Genomic DNA, 22,194 nt, shown 5'->3' on the forward strand with positions numbered 1-22,194 from the left:
TGTAATTAATGCTCAAAGGGATATTCAATATCTGCTTTTCTTTTACCTATCTACAAATAGGGGCATTGGAAAAACTTCCTGGTCTTTGTGATTGAATCTGTTTCAAATTCACTGCTCGACTGAGGGACCTTACATATAATTGTATGTGTGGGGTACAGAGATTCAATAATCATGTTAAACACTATTATTGTCAATACAACTTATTTTGTGAATTAAGCTATTTTTTTCCTCCTGAACTTATTTAGGCTTGCCATAACAAAGTGGTTGAATACTTTTTGACTTAAAACATTTCAGCCTTTCATTTTTTGTTAATTTGTAAATATTTCTAGAAACATAATTCCACTATTTTGTGTAAGCGAGTGACACAGAACCTCAATTTAATACATTTAAAATTAAGCCTGTAACACAACAAAATCTGGAAAAGGTCAAGGGGTGTGAATACTTTCTCAAAGCACTGTATATGCACCACAGTCACATATAACTTCCTATATTCCCTTTACACAGTCGCCCATACAGTCACATATAACATTCTACATCCCCCAGTCAACCTAACGTCTTATATCCCCCATACAGATACAATGCTGATTTAAGCCTGTCCTTTCCATTCCACAGTAGTTTCCTGTCCTCGACGCCCCAGTTGGACCCCAGCTGGTACAGCTCCACCCAGAGGAACGGCAGCCTTACGGGGATCCCCATCTCCCCACCGGCTCCCAGACCTCCACTGCACCCCTTCTCCTAGCCTACGGCAACATCCAGACCAACCAGCACCATAACTACTATTCCACCCCCCAGAACTACTATTCTACCCCCCAGAATCACTACTGCACCCCTCAGAACTAACCACCCCCGCCGTCCCCAGTAGATACCCCTGAAAGTAATCCAGAAAACACTCAGGAAAGGGGCGCTCCTGACCTTCAGCTACATGGCTACGACCCTCTGGGTTACACTGGCGATCCTGTGACTGGCGCTGTGTGGCCACGCCTCCCTCATTCCAGCTTTCGACCCGGTCCCACCCCACCAGGGCTACTTAACTACCCGTCTTGTTGTAGGCATGGTGACTACCATTGGGATTTCTAGGGCCAGACGAGGGGAGATCATTTGAGGTCAGTGGTGGTTAGGGAATGGTCAACTGAGTGATATTCTGTTTATTAAAAAAGCTTTCCAACATGTCTATTACCACAGTCCTGAAACAGAGGTCTGCTACCCAACCCGAGCCCAACGGCCCCCGACATTATACATCGGGTTAGGTCCAGGTAGGGTCTATTTTTTTCATCAATAACTAGAGAACGGGCAGGGCTCGGGTATCACTAGATTGATCACTAACATTTTGAAGCTGAACCATTTGTGTGTTCTCTGCTGCGCAGTACAGTCATATTTAACTAAGTTCTTCAACCACATTACATATAAAACAGGAGAGATTATTTCACAGAAAATAATAATGTTCCTTGAGTTTTTTAGGAGTTTAGAGTGATGAAAAGTAGCCCAAGCAGAGCCATTGCTATGGTTACTCAGACTCAGAGCCACAATGAGCTGAGCGGATGCAGAGCGAGTGACAGACGGAGGAGCAGCTAATGGATTTACAAACTGAGGAAGTTATTTCTGATTTGGGGTTTTTGACAGGGCATTAAATTTGGCAGAAGCAATTGGGCCTGGGTAGTGTAGGGCCTGAACGTTGTGGGCATGGGTAGGGCTCGGGCTTTACACTCTTGTCCGTGCAGGGCTCTTCCTGGAACATTGTACTATTCCTAAGAAGTGTTTGTAAGGAAAGGATTGTGCTTCTCAGCTTTTCCACACACACACACTCTATGTTTGTCGGACATCAAACAGAAAAGTTAGTCCCCTATCTCTTTCAAGGACCAGACAAGTACATGGACCAGCACCCCAAATTTCCTATTTTGCTTTGGTCCAGTGGGCAGTTCTCCCCGCTACCCCCTGCACACAGACTCCCCTCCATGAGTCTGGAGGTGACATTTGCACTTGAAAAAATCTCCTCACTTCACATTCTGAGGACAAGACTCTGGCTTTAATGTAGACTTGGATCTTTATACAATCTCAGACTTTGTGTTCCTTCCCTGGACCATGTCTCATTTCCCTGTAAAGACCAGTTGTTATCTGAGCAATGAGACATCCATGACCATGTCCTTCTAAACCAGCACCAAATGGGGCTAGAATCATGGGCAATGCTCTCAGTATTCGAGCCCAATGTGCACTGGGACACTGTGGGAAGGGTTAATACTTTGTGTGTTTGAATATTTCACACTGTCAAAGACTGTGTGGAAGAGGAAGGCCACTTTTGCCAAAGAGGGCACAGATCGAGAGTTGGGCGTAAAATGTAGTCTCGAGCCTCCAGCTTTCTTAGCTCCTTGGGAACTCCGTTTCGACCAGAGGCCCATAATGGAGCATAGACTGTGGGGAAACAATACGTTTCTGAATGAATTTTCTGATCTGGACCCAGTAAAGTGACGTACGGACTAAGTGTGGATCGGCGGAGTGATCAGATCAAAATGTTTGTGGTCCAGTTTTATAGTACAGTAGGCTACTCCTGGCAAAGCCCTAGCAAGGTCCCAGCTCAGTTTGTGTTTTCTAATTTCTAACTCTAATGGTCATTGTCACCAGACAGCACAAACATATCTGGGACCAGGCTAACCGGTGACAGAGAGGGATAGATGGGCTTAAAGACGCCCTCCCTCTCTTTCTATATCTTGACTATAATAGTAGCTGTATCCATGTGGTAGTTTACAGCATCAAGATCACCATCATTAGCGTGGACCCAGATCTGTTTGTTTTGTCTTGCCAGCAACTCTGGTCATAGTCACCCCATTGGCCATAAGAGTTGGCAAAAATAGCACAGACAGATCTGAGACCAGGCTACACCACCATACAAGGACACCAGAAAATGTGCCATTACATGTTACTGTTAGTTTTTTTTCCTTGTGGAAAACGTCTTGCACAAAATGCTGTATATATCGAAAATTATTAATAAGCTTTATGACCACATACTTATTTCATTTTTAACTGGATTCTATGTTTGTTTTTTATACTCCATGGCTACTAGTTTGGACTCCATGTCGAGATAGTGGTACGGCCCATGTGTACAGGGCGAGTATGTGTGTGAATGTGTTTGCTAAACATGCTTATATGCACAGAAAGTGTTTAGGTAGGAGGTAAGAAAACTGTTGATCGTCTTTCCTTTCCTGTTACGATGAGCGAAGGGTGGGAACCCAAGAGCGGACTCGGAAGAGGAAGCCGGGATGAATGCACAAAAAGGTTTATTGATCAGAGAATTGGGGAGTGCAGAACCGGGGTAGCTCAGATGAGTTGCAAAAATCAGGAGTGTAGAGTGAGGTTGGAGTTGGTTGAGTAGAACGGGTCCTGAGGGGAATCCAAGGTAATAGTGGTGAGTGATATCCAGAGCAACGTGGTTGGTGGTGAGATGTGGAACAGGAGCCAGAGAGGTAACTGCAAGGAGAGGACAAAAAATGGTGTACGGGAGGAAAACGAGCAAAGCAGAGTAACAGGATCTTGAGAATAGACAAAAGGCTAGCGTGATAACGGACTGAGCAGAGATTACGATCTGGCCGAGTGGAGGTGGCAGGGATGAGTATATGTAGAGGTCTTGATTATGGGATGATTTGCAGCTGGTAGGGATCAGCTCTGACTCCAGCACACCTGTTTCCAACCACACAATCACACCAAGGGAGAGTGTATAGAGGGGGAGAACTGAAGGTTAGGAAGACACCGGATGAACACCAGAGGGTGTAGTGGGCACAGATGTGACACTTTCCTTTGTTTGTTACTGTTGAACAGAGTTTTGTGTTTGCAAAAACCTGTTCAGAGAGGGCAAGAGGAATTGCTCTCTACACATTTGATATGCCTTCTAATCATATTTAATATTTTGTTTTGTTTTATTTTGCCATTGTTTTCTTGTTTCCTTTCTTCTATGAATGTCTGAGATCAAGTGTTGTCGTTGTTGACGTTATACGAGTTATGTCAATTAATATCTGCTGACGAATGCAATCATATTTTAAGTATGTTCTTTTTTTAAAAATATTTTTATTTACCCCCCTTTTCTCCCCAATTTCGCTCCAACTCCAACCGAGGTCAGCTTGCAGGCTCCCAGCCCGCCACAAGGAGCTGGGACGATGAGCCAAGTAAAGCCCCCCCAGCCAAACCCTCCCCTAACCCGGACGATGCTGCGCCAATTGTGCGCCGCCCTGTGGGACTCTCGATCACGGCCGGTTGTGACACAGCCCGGGATCGAACCTGGGTCTGTAGTGACACCTCAAGCACTGCGATGCAGTGCCTTAGACCGCTGTGCCACTCGGGAGGCTTTGTATGTATATTCTATGCTATTTTCTCCCAACATCTCTGTGTTTGGGACTGTCATTGCATCATATGGCTGATGTCACCTTTTGACCTTTGGTGCTGTGGTGGTCATACAGGAAATGTCCAGTTCGACAGGAAGTGAAAACATATAACCCACAGAGAATGATAGAGGCCTCTAGTGGCCAAAAGGCTGTTTTAGCATGGGCACTGCCATTGAGGGCTTCCCCCATTTTAATGTAGGCAATTGGGTGGGACTACCATCTTCATTAGCTGCTCCTTCCTGATGACCCGGTTGGAGTCATTTCCAACTGGGTCATTAGGAGGGATTAGAAATAGAAAATGTACTATTTTAAAAGATAGCCTTAATGGAGCAGCTGTCTATTACCCTAGAATGGCACAGATACACATATGAGTCCTCTATTTATCTCTATAGTATACCCGCAGGTTGAACTTCCTCTCACCCTCCCAGGGCCATAAGCCAATTTCGGCCAGCCAGGGGAACTGCTTTAAAGATTTTTATTGTATTTTATTCCCCCTTTTCCTTAAAAAAATAATTTTAGAGGTGGATTCTGCAGGGTAATGGATTTGGGTGTAGGAACAAACAGATGGTTGTCTTTCCTTTAATTTGCTTTGGAGTCTCAAACTAAGTTGCATACGTGTGTGATGGTTGCAGCAAATCTCTGTCAGTAAGCAAAAGCGAGCAGACCGCTATAATCAATGGGAAAATACTGGCAAATGTTGATATTTTCACCCTTATATCCAAGAACATACATCTCTGGCATGATTGCAAATTATCCTTGCTTAAAGAGATAGTCAGATGAAATCGTGGATAACATTTTGTATGTCTTTGCGTCCAGTATGAAGGGAGTTAGAGGTATTTTTGTGAGCCAATGCTAGCTAGCGTTAGTTCAATAGACTATTGCTATAACGCTAGTTAGCAATTACGCTATCGCTAGTTGGCAACTTCCTTCAAACTGAACACAGAGACACAAAAATGGTATGCATGGGTTCATCTGACTCTGGGGAAGTAGATAAAGGGCTTATTTGCAAAAATATTCAACTATCTGTTTAACAGCAACTTATGTTCAAATGTATGAGTTGAAAGTATTGTATTTTTTTGCTGATTTTGTTTCTGTGAAATCTATTGCTATATAAGCTCTTGTGTCTAGCAAAGAGCAGGTTTAGCCTTTTATAATAATTATAATTTGTCTCAAATTCTTTATTGGTGGCCAATGAATGTAACACATTTACCCATCTTTCATAGATCACTAAAGATGTTTGCAAGCACTACCCTGTTAAAATAAAGCTTTTCATCTGAACACACAAGGTATAACAAAAGTCCTCTGCAGAACTAGAGGCTGCATTCAAGGGCATGATAGAGCCCCACTGTGGAGATGTCATAATACCCCAAAAACCTAGCGGTCAAACAGGGAAATGGTTCCATTTGTTTTCCACCCTTCATTTTTCCCATAGGGGATTTTTAGAAACACTTAAAATAAGGGCTGTGTTTCATGTAGGCTTACCCTGGCGTGAAGTTTTTATAACCATGTAAATCTCTCAGACAAGGTGACTTTCGTCAATATATTTGGCTCTATTTACTCTGATTCGAAAATGCTATCAAAGTAGACATCATGAAAAACTACAAATCCCTGCAAACTCCCAATTTATTCATTACTACATTTAGCTAACATTAGATAGTGTCACGTCTACTCCCGCTATAGATAGTTAATCCAGATATCCTTACCTTTGCCTCGATTTTGGCGGTCTCATCCAGATCATCATGGCATTTGTAGTTTTTTTTAGGATAGCCACATTAGCAGCTAATTAGTATTTCTATTTGGGGAGGTAAATGCAGACTAATCTATTGATAAAAGTCACCTTGTCCTGAAGAGATTTACACAGTTATCAACACATAATGCCAGGGTAAGCCTACAAGAAACACAGACTTTATTTTAAGTGTTTCTAAAATGGTGGAAAATGATTGGAACCATTTCCCTGTTTGACCCCGAGGTTTTATGGATATTATGACTCACATTGTGGTACTCTATACATAGCAAAATAACAAAGAGGGGGCGTGTTTATCAAAACATGCAATGAACACCGTTTTAAATAGTTTTGCAACAGAAAATGAACATTTGCATTTCTTATGTGATGTCCAGGTAGTCTCTCCCTGTTTCGTTGTGTTTTGAACACAATGAACACAGTCCAGTTCTCTGAAGGCTCAAGAACCCTCTGGTTAACAATGTGACTGCAATTGATAAATCAAACATAAATATGAATCGTCCACTTTCTTTGATGGTGCAAACCATAACCAGTGCGTTAAGAGTTGGTTTGCATTCCTAAGTCCTGACCAACATTATCAGCTCACAGAGGTTTCTCTGGTCTGTGAACGACGATGTCGAAATTGGGTTTTGTGTCTTGGCCGAACCCTCGACTACGATTAAATTATACGTGTTTTAAAGCGGATCAGGTTTGAGCTCCTGTGTGTTTTGACAAGACTGTTCAATCCACTGTATTCCCACTCATCTCTGATTTTAAGATGTATGATCAAGATTTGGCTTCACAGATTTGCATCTAATTACATTTACATTTAAGTCATTTAGCAGCTCTTATCCAGAGCGACTTACAAATCATGCAACTGATGTTGATTTCACAGTTGATCCATAATCAACACCCTTCTGCCTTTACCAATATTCACGAGGATGCTCAAGCATGTGGTCAAAACGGTCAGTGTGAGGAGTTATCAAAGCCAGTGTTTTGCCTCACTTGGAACAGAGGAAACCAGCAGAGGAAACCAGCAGCAGATAGGCAGTGAAATCCATTATGAAAGCGTTGTTTGTGTACTGGTGATGGCGCATGTAAAGTATATAATCCTTGATGTGCTGGAGGAGGATTGGAAATGACAATGATAAATGTGTATCATTTCAAAGGCTACTGACCTTGATAGGGAAAAGATAGCCGCACATTCATCTCTTCTTTATTTTACTAACATTTTGGCTAAAAAGCCTATAATCAGAGTATTTCACCCTGATTTAAGAGACTTATATGAAACCGTGAAACTGATCGCCACTCAGAGATTAGCCTAAAGATTGGAAGGTTGGGGGTTCAATCCCTGGGTGAGTCATAACCAAAGAAGACTCAACACCTCTTTGCTTGGCACTCAGCATAAGGCCGTGCGATAGACCAGCTTCTTGGCCATGGGGTGTACTTGTACATTAAGCAGCCTCATGCTACAGGAATAGGAGATTGGGCAAGCTATTTACTCTTACAGCAAGAAGAGATGAGTGTGCGACTTCATTTTTTATTTGTATAGTATCTTTCGCTAGTCTGCACCTCACCAAAAGGGTGTGTGTTCTTTATGTTTTACTTAACAGATTGTGTACAGACCTATATTTATTTCAGTCATAGAAAACAATCTCTACATCAAATTACATTCAGTTACCTTACAATCAATCTGCCATTGAGAAAGATTGGATAAGCACTTCGAAAGGCCCTGAGAAGTGTACACATTCTATCAATGATTGGTCAACACGTTTTACATGTGTATACAAAATATTTCATGTGAGTAACATTCACCATTCACCAATAAATTGATTATGAAAAGCTATTGCAAGAAAAATGGTGCAAAGTATTTTTTACCCTGATACAGTATCAAAGTGCCATGTAGCTGAAACGGTATTGGTTACGGTCCATGTTCCTGTATTTGTTTTGTTGCATCCCTTGAAAGTCACTTGTCAGGACTTTCACATTTCAGTGTACACATTGGAGGACGGAAACTAGTTGTCCTCCGGCTACACCATGGTGCTACCCTACGGTGCTGTGGTGGTTACTGTAGGCCTTCATTGCAAAACAGTGAGTTTTAATCAATGATTTGGTGACTTGAATATATTTTTATTATATTTTTATTTTGTTTGAGGAGAATGGTCCTCCCCTTCCTCATCTGAGAAGTCTCCACTGACCTACTGTCACCTACAATGGTCACAGTATAACCACACTATTACCTCACTAACTAAAATAGATCTTTGTATCACAACAATATGTTTCTGAGCAGTCAAATATCCCTCCCCCAACACACACACACACACACAGAGTTAAGGGAACTTTCCGGTTCACTCACTTAACACAGCCCATTTTTTATTTTATTTTTTTATTTCACCTTTATTTAACCAGGTAGGCTAGTTGAGAACAAGTTCTCATTTGCAACTGCGACCTGGCCAAGATAAAGCATAGCAGTGTGAACAGACAACACAGAGTTACACATGGAGTAAACAATTAACAAGTCAATAACACAGTAGAAAAAAAAATGGGCAGTCTATATACAATGTGTGCAAAAGGCATGAGGAGGTAGGCGAATAATACAATTTTGCAGATTAACACTGGGGTGATAAATGATCAGATGGTCATGTACAGGTAGAGATATTGGTGTGCAAAAGAGCAGAAAAGTAAATAAATAAATTTTAAAAAACAGTATAAAAACAGTATGGGAATGAGGTAGGTGAAAATGGGTGGGCTATTTACCAATAGACTATGTACAGCTGCAGCGATCGGTTAGCTGCTCGGATAGCTGATGTTTGAAGTTGGTGAGGGAGATAAAAGTCTCCAACTTCAGCGATTTTTGCAGTTCGTTCCAGTCACAGGCAGCAGAGTACTGGAACGAAAGGCGGCCAAATGAGGTGTTGGCTTTAGGGATGATCAGTGAGATACACCTGCTGGAGCGTGTGCTACGGATGGGTGTTGCCATCGTGACCAGTGAACTGAGATAAGGCGGAGCTTTACCTAGCATGGACTTGTAGATGACCTGGAGCCAGTGGGTCTGGCGACGAATATGTAGCGAGGGCCAGCCGACTAGAGCATACAAGTCGCAGTGGTGGGTGGTATAAGGTGCTTTGGTGACAAAACTGATGGCACTATGATAGACTGCATCCAGTTTGCTGAGTAGAGTGTTGGAAGCCATTTTGTAGATGACATAGCCGAAATCGAGGATCGGTAGGATAGTCAGTTTTACTAGGGTAAGCTTGGCGGCGTGAGTGAAGGAGGCTTTGTTGCGGAATAGAAAGCCGACTCTTGATTTGATTTTCGATTGGAGATGTTTGATGTGAGTCTGGAAGGAGAGTTTGCAGTCTAGCCAGACACCTAGGTACTTATAGATGTCCACATATTCAAGGTCGGAACCATCCAGGGTGGTGATGCTAGTCGGGCATGCGGGTGCAGGCAGCGATCGGTTGAAAAGCATGCATTTGGTTTTACTCGCGTTTAAGAGCAGTTGGAGGCCACGGAAGGAGTGCTGTATGGCATTGAAGCTCGTTTGGAGGTTAGATAGCACAGTGTCCAATGACGGGCCGAAAGTATATAGAATGGTGTCGTCTGCGTAGAGGTGGATCAGGGAATCGCCCGCAGCAAGAGCAACATCATTGATATATACAGAGAAAAGAGTCGGCCCGAGAATTGAACCCTGTGGCACCCCCATAGAGACTGCCAGAGGACCGGACAGCATGCCCTCCGATTTGACACACTGAACTCTGTCTGCAAAGTAATTGGTGAACCAGGCAAGGCAGTCATCCGAGAAACCGAGGCTATTGAGTCTGCCGATAAGAATATGGTGATTGACAGAGTCGAAAGCCTTGGCGAGGTCGATGAAGACGGCTGCACAGTACTGTCTTTTATCGATGGCGGTTATGATATCGTTTAGTACCTTGAGCGTGGCTGAGGTGCACCCGTGACCGGCTCGGAAACCAGATTGCACAGCGGAGAAGGTACGGTGGGATTCGAGATGGTCAGTGACCTGTTTGTTGACTTGGCTTTCGAAGACCTTAGATAGGCAGGGCAGGATGGATATAGGTCTATAGCAGTTTGGGTCCAGGGTGTCTCCGCCTTTGAAGAGGGGGATGACTGCGGCAGCTTTCCAATCCTTGGGGATCTCAGACGATATGAAAGAGAGGTTGAACAGGCTGGTAATAGGGGTGGCGACAATGGCGGCAGATAGTTTCAGAAATAGAGGGTCCAGATTGTCAAGCCCAGCTGATTTGTACGGGTCTAGGTTTTGCAGCTCTTTCAGAACGTCTGCTATCTGGATTTGGGTAAAGGAGAACCTGGAGAGGCTTGGGCGAGGAGCTGCGGGGGGGGCGGAGCTGTTGGCCGAGGTTGGAGTAGCCAGGCGGAAGGCATGACCAGCCGTTGAGAAGTGCTTATTGAAGCTTTCGATAATCGTGGATTTATCGGTGGAGACCGTGTTACCTAGCCTCAGTGCAGTGGGCAGCTGGGAGGAGGTGCTCTTGTTCTCCATGGACTTCACAGTGTCCCAGAACTTTTTGGAGTTGGAGCTACAGGATGCAAACTTCTGCCTGAAGAAGCTGGCCTTAGCTTTCCTGACTGACTGCGTGTATTGGTTCCTGACTTCCCTGAAGCCCATAATGCAGCCCATTATCCTGGATATGTTGCGGAAAGTCATCCTAAAGTCCTGACGATGAATTTAATTTATTTGGGGTAACAGACATACAACAAAATGTACAATGTGGACCCAGAGGATATCACTTGAAAGCATTAAAACGCTTGTTTCCATAGTGGTCCTCGATGGTAAAAACAATAACACATATAATGATTAAAAGGCAAGACAAAATTACAAACAACCATAATTACATGAATTTATATTGACATTCTAAAAACTGGCACTATTCACTGCACTTCTCCCTAACCTTAAAAATCAAGTGGGAGCATGACCGAGTCGGGACCCGTCCAAAGGGACGGAAGGACAGCCCCACCACTGTGTACCCCGAACCGACAGTCGGCAGGGCCAAAGGATCGCATACCCGTGGAGAGACTGCTGGGGTAGAGCCGACCCGCCACCGATGACCTCAGGTAGATGGAGACCAAAGGAGGTTTTTTGATTGTGGCGCCTGGGGGCACCTTGCCTGTAATTGCCCTTCTCAAGAGAAGTCGATGCCATCAGCAAGCCCCGAAGGCGAGGTTGGCCACGCAGTGAACTACGTCACCTCCTGTTGGGCGCACCACAAATCAACGGCACCCATGGTCCCGGTGAAGGTTGATGGACACGACACGGAAGCTCTATTAGACTCCGGAAGAAATGCTAATAACCACGAGCTTGCTGAACCAGGGGACCAAACATGGTAGGGAGATGTCCATTTCCTGTGTCCTCAGTGACACACAGCGGTATCCAACCGTATGGGCCAATATCGTGACGCACAAGGGTGCTGCCAAATGGTAGTGGGTGCCGTACTGGAGTTGCCGGTACCCCTCCTCGTGGGACTAGATTGACCTGCTGTTCGCGGCACTGTGGAGGCATGATCTGAGGAAAAAGGTATGAGTCGGCCGAATACGGCCTGTCGCCTGTGCGGCCCGGAACCAAGCGGTTGACAAACCTGTATCTACAAGTCCGGAGTCTTGCAACTGAGATAATTTATAGCAAAGACACACATAGCCAGACAGCTTTGGCCATAATTTATCGTTCAGCTTTGTCTCCTAAACTATGTTATTTTCTCAAACACAGAACCTAAACAAATCCTCACATCAACAGGCATATATCAAATCCATCCTATCTTGACAAGATCACAGAGACACATTGACTGGCACACAGACATTGTGGAGCCAAGAGATACACGCTTGACCTCTCCCCGGCCCAAGCAACTTAGTCTTGACAGAGAACAGATACTGCAACCCCGCCACAGTATTATACAAAAATAAACATTCTGATGAGAAGTAACTTATAAACATATGATGAATATAAAACATCTTACCTATGTTACCAACTAATTCTGATTATTCCCCAACAGCCGCCACAGCCCAAGTGATAGCGGTGGATGGACAGCTACTTCCGGGGGTGAATGACTGGTGATAAACCCATTTCCAAATCAAGAATAACCTTTTGTATCAGGTGTCACACCAACAGGGGGAACTTCAAGAGGTAGTGTTGCTGCCCCGACGGTATGTGGGAACCGTTTTTCAGCTGGCCCACACCCACCTGTTGGGGGCACACCTGGGAATGGAGAAGACCCAGGAACAGATCAGAGCCCGGTTCCACTAGCCTGGGATGAGTAGGGCCGTGGAAGACTCTATTGTCTTCTGCCATGAGGCAGAATTTTTTTCTTCAGTTTTACAGCTAATTTTCTGTAATTCTATTTTTGTTATGCCATGACTCTTGATGTGTTCAAATCCTACCTGTGGAGAGGGGGGGGGCTCCAGGGGTTGGGGCACCTACAGCCCGTGAGTCACCTACCTCCATATCACGCAAGTCTCACCGACGTCGATTTTACGCGTGGTTATCTGGGCCATTATATTTCTCATGTTTTCTGAAACTAAAGTTTCAGACCCACTCATCACACCACAAATAGGTCTATGTAACCAACTAAACTTCTGTTTCACTTGCCAGGTAAAGAGGACTTTGATAAGTTCTATACCCACAAGATGGCGACCAAACCTCAGAGGCTTTTTGGAGTTTTCATCCATTGAGGTAAATTAACACTGAGGTAGGCCTTTGTCCACTGCATACTAGTATACTGTCGTTATTTTAATTAAGAAGTACAATTTTACTGGATATTATAAACATGCTTGTTTGGAGGTTGGAAGAGATGTGCACCAAAAATATCTTCCAAAATGAACTGCACTGGAAAAATCACAGAACATAGGCCTGATGTTGGCCTGATCAAGATTTTTTTTTGTAATTGTATTATTCAGAACCAACATACTTTTCAGCAACCAATATGCAGTGTTGGGGAGTAGTGAACTATTATAATAATAATATTAATAATAATAATAAATTCCATTTAGCAGATGCTTTTATCCAAAATGACTTACAGCACAATTGGCCCAGCATCATCCGGGTTTTTTAAAAACATATTTAGGCTTGCTATAACAAAAGGGATGAATATTTATTAACTCAAGACATTTCAGCTTTTCATTTTTGTATGAATTTGTATATATTTCGAAAAATATTATTCCAATATGACATTATGGGGTAGGCCGGTGACACAAAATCTCAGGCTGTAACACAGCAACATGTAGAAAAGTCAAGGGGTGTACAGTACTTTCTGAAGGCACTGTACAGGTAGTTCAATTGGTAATTTAACTACATTTTAGAGTAGCTTGGTGGTAGTTCAACTTAATTCAAATCTAGGTAGTGTTTTTAGTAGTTAATTATGTTTTTTGCCCTCTAGTTGTGTAGCTAGATATTGGAACAACACACTACTTTTTTCTGCAAAAAAAACAATAAAATATGGGTGAAGTAGGCAATCATTTCCTTTCTTTTTCGGCTTCAGGCCTGCCTAATTCTCACTTGAAACATAGATTTTGTTTTTAATAGGCTAAATGACACATTCTGTTAACATATGACCTAATCTCCTCTTGCAATTTGTAGTCTGACATTTCAGATTTACATACATTGATTCATCAAGTAAAACCTTCATAAAACATACAGTTGAAGTCAGAAGTTTTCATACACTTAGGTTGGAGTCATTAAAACTTGTTTTTCAACCACTCCACAAATTTCTCTTAGCAAACTATAGTTTTGGCAAGTTGGTTAGGACATCTGCTTTGTGCATGATACAAGTAATTTTTCCAACAATTGTTTTCAGACATATTATTTCACTTATAATTCACTGTATCACAATTCCAGTGTGTCAGAAGTTTACATACACTAAGTTGACTGTGCCTTCAAACAGCTTGGAAAATTCCAGAAAATTATGTCATGGCTTTAGAAGCTTCTGATAGGCTAATTGACATAATTTGAGTCAATTGGAGGTGTACGTGTGGATGTATTTCAAGGCCTACCTTCAATCTCAGTGCCTCTTTTCTTGATATCATGGGAAAATCAAAAGAAATCACCCAAGACGTCAGAAAACAATTGTAGACCTCCACAAGTCTAGTTCATCCTTGGGAGCAATTTCCAAATGCCTGAAGGTACCACGTTCATCTGTCAAACAAAAGTACGCAAGTATAAACACCATGGGAGTACGCAGCCGTCATACCGCTCAGGAAGGAGATGCGTTCTGTCTTCTACAGATGAAGGTACTTTGGTCGAAAAGTGCAAATCAATCCCAGAACAACAGCAAAGGACCTTGTGAAGATGCTGGAGGAAACAGGTACAAAAGTATCTATATCCACAGTCAAACGAGTCCTATATCGACATAACCTGAAAGGCCGCTCAGCAAGGAAGAAGCCACTGCTCCAAAACCAACCATAAAAAAGCCAGACTACGGTTTACAACTGCACATGGAGACAAAGATCGTACTTTTTGGAGAAATGTCCTATGGTCTGATGAAACAAAAATAGAACTGTTTGGCCATAATGACCATTGTTATGTTTGGAGGAAAAAGGGGGAAGCTTGCAAGCCGAAGAACACCATCCAAACCGTGAAGCATGGGGGTGTCAGCATCATGTTGTGGGGGTGCTTTGCTGCAGGATGGACTGATGCACTTCACAAAATAGATGGCATCACGAGGGAGGAAAATTATGTGGATATATTGAAGCAACATCTCAAGACATCAGTCAGGAAGTTAAAGCTTGGTCACAAATGGGTCTTCCAAATGGACAATGACCCCAAGTATACTTCTAAAGTTGTGGCAAAATGGCTTATGGACAACAAAGTCAAGGTATTGGAGTGGCCATCACAAAGCTCTGACCTCATTCCCATAGAATATTTGTGGGCAGAACTGAAAAAGCGTGTGCGAGCAAGGAGGCCTACAAACCTGACCAGCTCTGTCAGGAGGAATGAACCAAAATTCTCCCAACTTATTGTGGGATGCTTGTGGAAGGCTGCCCGAAACGTTTAACCCAAGTTAAACAATTTAAGGCAATGCTACCAAATACCAATTGAGTGAATGGAAACTTCTGACTGACTGGAATGTGATGAATGAAATAAAAGTGAAATAAATTATTCTCTCTACTATTATTCTGACATTTCACATTCTTAAAATAAAGGGGTGATCCTAACTGACCTAAGACAATTAATTTTTACTAGGATTAAATGTCAGGAATTGTGAAAAACTGAATTTAAATGTATTTGGCTAAGGTGTATGTAAACTTCCGACTTCAACTGTATGATCATTTTTCACAAAGTAGTTTGGATGTAGTGATCTATTTTTTCAAAGTAACTTTAGTTTATTTAACTATCTTTTTTGTTGGGGAAACTTTAATGTAGCCTAACTTATTTTGTTGAGAAGTAATTGATAGCTTGGTGTGCTATCTTTTTAGAGTAGCTTCCCCAAAACTTATTATTGCCACCTGAAACAATTACCTTGATATTTCAACCAGAACAAATGCATTCCATGATCCTATAAGTATTAAATTCAAATGAATCTGGTCATTTATGACCCGAGTGCCCCTAAAAATGAAGTTTATATATACATTGCATTTGGAAAGTATTCAAACCCCTTCCCCTTTTCCAAATGTATTTACGGTATAGCCTTATTCTGAAATGTGTTAAATAATTGTTCCCCCTCATCAATCTACACACAATACCCCATAATGACAAAGCAAAACTGGTTATTTGATTTTTTTTGCAAGTGTATTAAATAATAAAAACAGAAATACCTTATTTTCATAAGTATTCAGACCCCTTGCTCTGAGACTCTAACTTGAACACATCCTGTTTCCATTGATCATCCTTGAGATGTTTCTACAACTTGATTGGAGTCAACCTGTGGCAAATTCAATTGATTGGACATGATTTGGAAAGGCACACATCTGTCTATATAAGGTCCCACAGTTGACAGTGCATGTCAGATCCCAAAGCAAGCCATGAGGTCAAAGGAATTGTCCATAGAGCTACGAGATAGGATTGTGTTGAGGCACCGATCTGGGGAAGGGTACCAAAAAATGTCTGCAGTATTGAAGGTCCCCAAGGACCCAGTGGCCTCCCATCATTATTATTATATACTTTTGTTCTAACGTAACATCTGTGCACATTTAGATGCATTCATGGATGTATTAGAGAATTTAAAAAATACAACAGAAAACTGTCAATGCTAAAAAAAAACGTCAAGGTTTACACAATAAAAACATAAAATACCAATTGTATCAAATTTAAATATCAAATTGTATATCCGGGAAGATTGGTAACATCACGCATCACAGAAGCATTTAATTCTTATTTTGCCCACTGATACTGTAACTCGAAACATTGTATCAGCTGCTGTATTGCTATAACATGATACAATGCATCACTGTTTATGTTACTATCATTGAAACAATGTTAATAATATCTATTTTGCATTTGAATTGAACCAGACCAGACGGTAGGGTGGTTGAGGCCCTCTGCTGTATGGAACGCACACATTGGAACTAAATGTACAATAAAGAACTTCAGGGACAGGGAGGCACACTGGTGTCGTTGATAGAATCTTTCTCTTCATCCTGTATTTGTAATGTAAACACTGCCAAATGATCAACTCCGACAAAAAGGTATCTTTCACCACGTATTCATCTTTTAGCGACCTGCTTTTTGCAAATGTAGGTGAAAGTGTTGCACAGATAAGTGAACGGACAAACTGAGGCAACTCCCGCCCCTGTTTCATATACACACACAACTTCACTCTTGTTTTGATTTTGTCCTCTTTGCTTTGGAAAACTCCCTCCCCCCCTTTGTAAAACATGTTAATGCCTCTGTCGTCTCGGTTGCTGGTAGGCTACGTGATCTGTCCCTAACCCCATGATCTATTTTTGTGCTTCCTTGTGCTGCCAAGCCCCTGACGTAATGCTTCGTGTTAATTATTCGCATGTGGAAAGCAAAGCCGAGTCTCTCCTCTGGTAAAACAAGAGGAGCCTAACTGCCGGAGGAAAAGTTAGTCAAGATGGCAAAACGCATAGATGCAGAGTGAAGGGGCACCGCTGCCCACAGTTTCAAACTTTGTTGCGCACCCGTCTTGCGATCCACACCACCGATGCAGTTGTGCAAGGAAGTGAGTAACGTTTTACACATTTTCTTTGCCACTTTTTTTTTTAACCAAAGTTCTGGAATATGTTTTTGTCGATTATTTTGTCTGAACTGCTCTCGCTGAGTTGTCTGTCCAGTAGGCTACACTGGTAATAGAGAAAATATGCTAACTTAGCCTACTGTATCACCGTTTTTTAAACTTTTTAATAGGTGTCCAGCTGGACGTTTAATTTGCGGGGAAATAGTTAACGCTCGGGCCTGGCTCTGTGGAGTTTATGGAAACTACACTGAATGTGTATTGCATTACAGTGTAACATAGCTATGCATTGGGCACATTTTGCGAATGTGCTAGACTGCGCATTGAGACTCTTCAATTATTTAATGTAGATCCCTATTAATTTTCCTCGACCTCCACATTTTTACAAAAGATCTAGCCTATCCTCGGTGCTCATGTAGGGCAATGTTTGCCCCAGTGCTGATGAAGCAAAGTGACAGTTTTGGAGACCTGTTAGTGCTGACATGGACCTATTTTAATGCAATATTTTGAAAAATAATGCAGTCTTTTCACTCAGGGTACTTTCAGTTTCGCGTAGTTGGCAGTCTACCGATTATACAGTCTACAGGCTATTTTCGAAGCAATGTGTGGTGGAAAGCAATAATTTATGCTTTATCATAAAGCTTACAGCAGGGACCCTTTGAACATAGCTGCATGTAACATTATAACGTAAGGGACAGGCGCTTTTCTCTTTGGAAATAGCCTACCAGTCGGGATGTTGCGCCAATTACTACTGAGAGAGGGCTACTTTTAAATAGAAGTATGAGGCATACAGGCTTTGTGTCAGTAGGCAATGGGTGTCACTAATCTCCTGGTTTCAATGTAAAATGTTTTTTAAATAACAGTCTATTTCAAGTCTGCAGAGAGCAGTGTTGGTCACATTTCCTCTGCATTTGGAGTTCACCGTCGGTAAAGACTTTACTAGATGGATTTTGGACGCCAAGCTGTGTGTGTGTTACTGACAGACCATGTGTGACAGTGTCTCCCAAACATTTATTTTCATCATTTCAGATATAAATGGGATCCCTGTGGAAAATGCCAACAAAAGTAATGCTGGTGTGACAGCACAGAGTGCAGGAGGAAAGCCGACTCTCCTGTCTGAATGTTAAAAACCCCTTGTGCAGATGCACCTAGGAGAGCACCTTGCCACCACTCCCCTCAAGCTGAAACTACAGTACACCTGCTTTTCTAAAAGCCTGGATGATGCTACGCCACTTGAACTAAGCACAACAGCTCAAATCCCTCCTGCTCAAAGTACATATTTCTGCTCCACTCAACATCAACAACAAAAACAGACCAAAAGAAGAGCACATCCAACACAAGCTTTGACCAAAGTTTAACCACTAGAGCACCAATTTAACTCAATTCTCTCGTGACACCAGGAAGGTCACTAACTAGTTTCCACGTTCGGCCTGGTGCCTTTGCCCCAGACCATGATGTTTCGTGACCAGGTGGGCATCCTGGGAAGCTGGTTTAAGGGGTGGAACGAGTGTGAGCAGACGGTGGCTCTGCTGTCGCTGCTGAAGCGGGTGTCGCAGACCCAGGCTCGTTTCCTGCAGCTGTGTCTGGAGCACAGCCTGGCTGATTGCACCGAGCTTCACGTGTTGGAGGGAGAGGCCAATAACCCAGGTAGGCACACCGACACACACACCATCTCCATCTTGACTGTCCATCTAAGTTGATAATGGTGATGCTCTGTTGAAGTTGGCCGGAGAGAATTAGTGCTTTTGGCACTGGTGCTGGTGCTTTTGGCACTGGTGCCAATTCCCATATACACAAACACACATTTGAAGGTATTAACCTCCTTAGTCCTTCCACAGACAGCGAAGGGTTAACCGTGCCCATTGCCAGAGTCGGTGTAATATGGCATGGCAACGATGAAGTCATAGCATTAGCTGGCCTGGCATCTTTGAATAGGACACCAGATCATACACGATTCCAGTGTTCTACTGTGGGGTTAAATCGGTTAGGGGTGGTGGTGGTCTGGTTTGTTGCATCAGGCTGGTATGTGGTCATGGAAACAAACACCTTGGCAACCAAACCGGCTCATGAAAAATAGTGGAGCTCTGGCTAGTGATGATGAGAAAAAACAGTGTATGTGTGTGTACTGATCCAATATCTACAGCTGTATAGCCAGGACCACATCTGTCGGTTGGCACTGCCTTAATACACATTGAGAAACCGTCTAAAGATGGATATGTTATCATTTTCCCCTACGCATACACACACCGCAACATGGGATTCCCAGTTTCTAGTGGGCAGTGGCTCTCTCTCTCTCTCTCAGCCTCTCTTTGCACTGTGTTCTCCCAGTTATGTTGAGGATGTTTTAATGCAGTTCAGACCCTGTTATTGTTCAATATAAATTTGGAAACATTAATAACGGACTGTATAAAGTTCTTAGGTGAATCATTCCCAAGCCCACTGTCAGAGATCAAAGAATGCTTTAAAAAAAAAAAAAAATCCAAAGCGACTTATAGTCGTGCTTATATTTTATGTATGGGTTGCCCTGGGAATCAAACCCACAATCCTGGTGTTTCTTTCTGTCTACACTGATATCACATGTATGGTTGTCTGAGTCACATTGTTATGTTCATTGTAATCTCTTCAGACGCAGAAGTGTGGATGGCGGGTTAAATACATTTAAAAAGTCTCAGGCAGATTTAAGATGTATAAATTCAAGTCTTTGTCTATTTTATTGTTGTGAGAAGGTTGGAAAAATATGCATATTTGTGGTAGAAATTGATGTATGTGGCCCTCACAGGGTTAATTTGTAGCTGGAAGATCTAAGTTGAGTGGAAAGGCGCAGCTATTTGGAATGTACTGTACTAATAAAAGGAATCCAGAATTACCTACTTATTTCACTGCATGAAGAGACTGCTTTGTTCCCTGAACAAAGTGATGCAACTTATTTGCTGCTTGTCACAGCAAGTCAAGAGTCAAAAGACTGATGATCAGTGTGTGACTGTGTGAGTAGGGTAAGGGAGAGGGGGATTAATTTTAGTCACTGGATGAGGTCGCACTTTATTTGGATAAACCATTTGTAGATAGTTCGACCATCTGTTGATGAGCAACTGCTTGCTAAGATAACTGTTAGTTTTACAATAAGAGTTAGGGTAAGGGTTAAAGTTAGGACAGGGTTTTCCAAACTCTGTCCTTGGGACCCCAAGGGGTGCGCATTTTGTTTTTTTGCCCTAGCTCTACACAGCTGATTCAAATAAGCAACTAATCATCAAGCTTCGATAATTTGAATCAGCTGTGTAATGTTTGGGCAAAAACCAAAACGTGCACCTCTTGGGGTCCCGAGGACAGAGTTTGGAAAACCCTGGGTTAGGGTAAGGTTTAAGGTTAGGGCTAGCAGATAGTCTGTAGAGCATCAACAGACTAACAATCCAAATAAAGTTTTACCGACATTTCATTTCATTGCGATTTCATCATTGAATTTCTACGTAAGATTATCAGACCTATTGTTGTGCTGATCGAATCTGGAAGTTACCTCTGTTCAAGTAATTTTACCTAAATGTTTTTTTTTTCTGTGCTGTGGCACTGCTCAGTCCTGATGTGTTTTTCTATTATTTTCTAGTTCTCCTAACCCTCTCTCTTCCCTCCCTCCTTCATGCTCAATCTTTTTCTCAATCTCCCTCCCGGTGTGATAAGCACAGCAGACCTATTTTTTTTATTGAAAAAGAGAATGCAACACATACACGTTCCATTATCCCATTTTCCACCACTGTCATGTTCAGCCTATTACTATCTAGGCTAATATCAGTGTCTATATGTCAAGGAATATCCACTTCAAAATGAACAGGTGCTCTGTTGGTCAGGACTAAGAAGCAATGCTAAGAACACCATAGTCACCTTTTATGGGCAAAATGGAGGGCTGTCGTATTTGAGATTGTCTGCAGTGTCATTTCACCATTCTAGTACCTCTGGGGACGAGTAGCTGGATTGGTTGAGTGTTGGTAGCGCCGCTTGCTCATTCAACAGTAGGGGAGACGAGGATGATGATTCAGTGTGGCACAGCTATGATGGCATAGCCACCTCAGGGAGCTGTCAAGTAGCATCATGAGGACTTGTCAGGAACTGGTCGTGTCTGATCTTATTCTAGCCTCGTTCCAGATCTGTATGTGCTGTCTTGTTAACTCCTATGCTATGGTCATTGTGATTCCAACGACAGAATGGCAAGACAGCACAAACAGACCTGGGACCAGGCTCATCTCTTTGCACCTTTCTCAATAGTTTGGTTCACTGGATGTTGGAGCCTAATAATAGTCTGCTGCTGGTCACCTCATTTCAGATGTCATGTAGGGTTGGGCGATTTATATCAAATCCATTTGAATGTAAGTTTTAGCGCGATTTTTCCAAATGCCTGTATCGCAAGAATTAAGGTTTTTATGCGTGTTTATCTTTTTGGCCTTGTCTCCTTCGCTCCTTCTGTGCTGTGTGCACTGTGCACCTTACCACTTGCACACAGACACCAAGCCCCTCCCTCTGCCACTCACAACAAACCTAAAATAATCACTTCTTCCTCTCTGACAATAAGTAGTTTAAACCCACTATTTGCATTTGAGCCAACAGAATCGGTCATATGGACACAAACGCATTGAGACATTCTTTTACTGTAATAGTAGAGAACATAACCTTTCTAATGATACACTTTTTATGTTTGAACTCCGAAAATGTAGAACAGAGCAGACCCTACTAAAACGTGAGTAATAATAAACATGATTGTGGAAAATGTATGCTCCGTTTCTGTCACGAGCGTCATTGCGTACCACATACAGTGCCTTGCGAAAGTATTCAGCCCCCTTGAACTTTGTGACCTTTTGCCACATTTCAGGCTTCAAACATAAAGATATAAAACTGTATTTTTTTGTGAAGAATCAACAAGTGGGACACAATCATGAAGTGGAACGACATTTATTGGATATTT

General features: G+C 42.5%; 1 protein-coding gene and 1 pseudogene across 2 annotated transcripts in view; both read left to right on the forward strand.

The window, feature by feature from the left end:
* Positions 1 to 7,933, forward strand: part of LOC115145873 (G protein-coupled receptor 137Ba-like) — a 38,460-nt pseudogene extending 30,527 nt beyond the window's left edge.
* A 9,102-nt stretch (positions 7,934 to 17,035) lies between these two features.
* The window catches only part of samd4a (sterile alpha motif domain containing 4A), a 103,768-nt gene continuing 98,609 nt past the window's right edge, over positions 17,036 to 22,194 (forward strand). For both annotated transcript variants that reach the window (XM_029687464.2, XM_029687465.2), the window contains exons 1-2: positions 17,036 to 17,234; positions 18,276 to 18,893. In XM_029687464.2, coding sequence (XP_029543324.1) covers positions 18,698 to 18,893 — 196 coding nt within the window. In that variant the 5' untranslated portion in view covers positions 17,036 to 17,234; positions 18,276 to 18,697. The remainder of the gene's footprint in view (positions 17,235 to 18,275; positions 18,894 to 22,194) is intronic.

The sequence above is a fragment of the Oncorhynchus nerka genome, linkage group LG18 (assembly GCF_034236695.1).
Source record: "Oncorhynchus nerka isolate Pitt River linkage group LG18, Oner_Uvic_2.0, whole genome shotgun sequence".
Classification (NCBI taxonomy): domain Eukaryota; kingdom Metazoa; phylum Chordata; class Actinopteri; order Salmoniformes; family Salmonidae; genus Oncorhynchus; species Oncorhynchus nerka.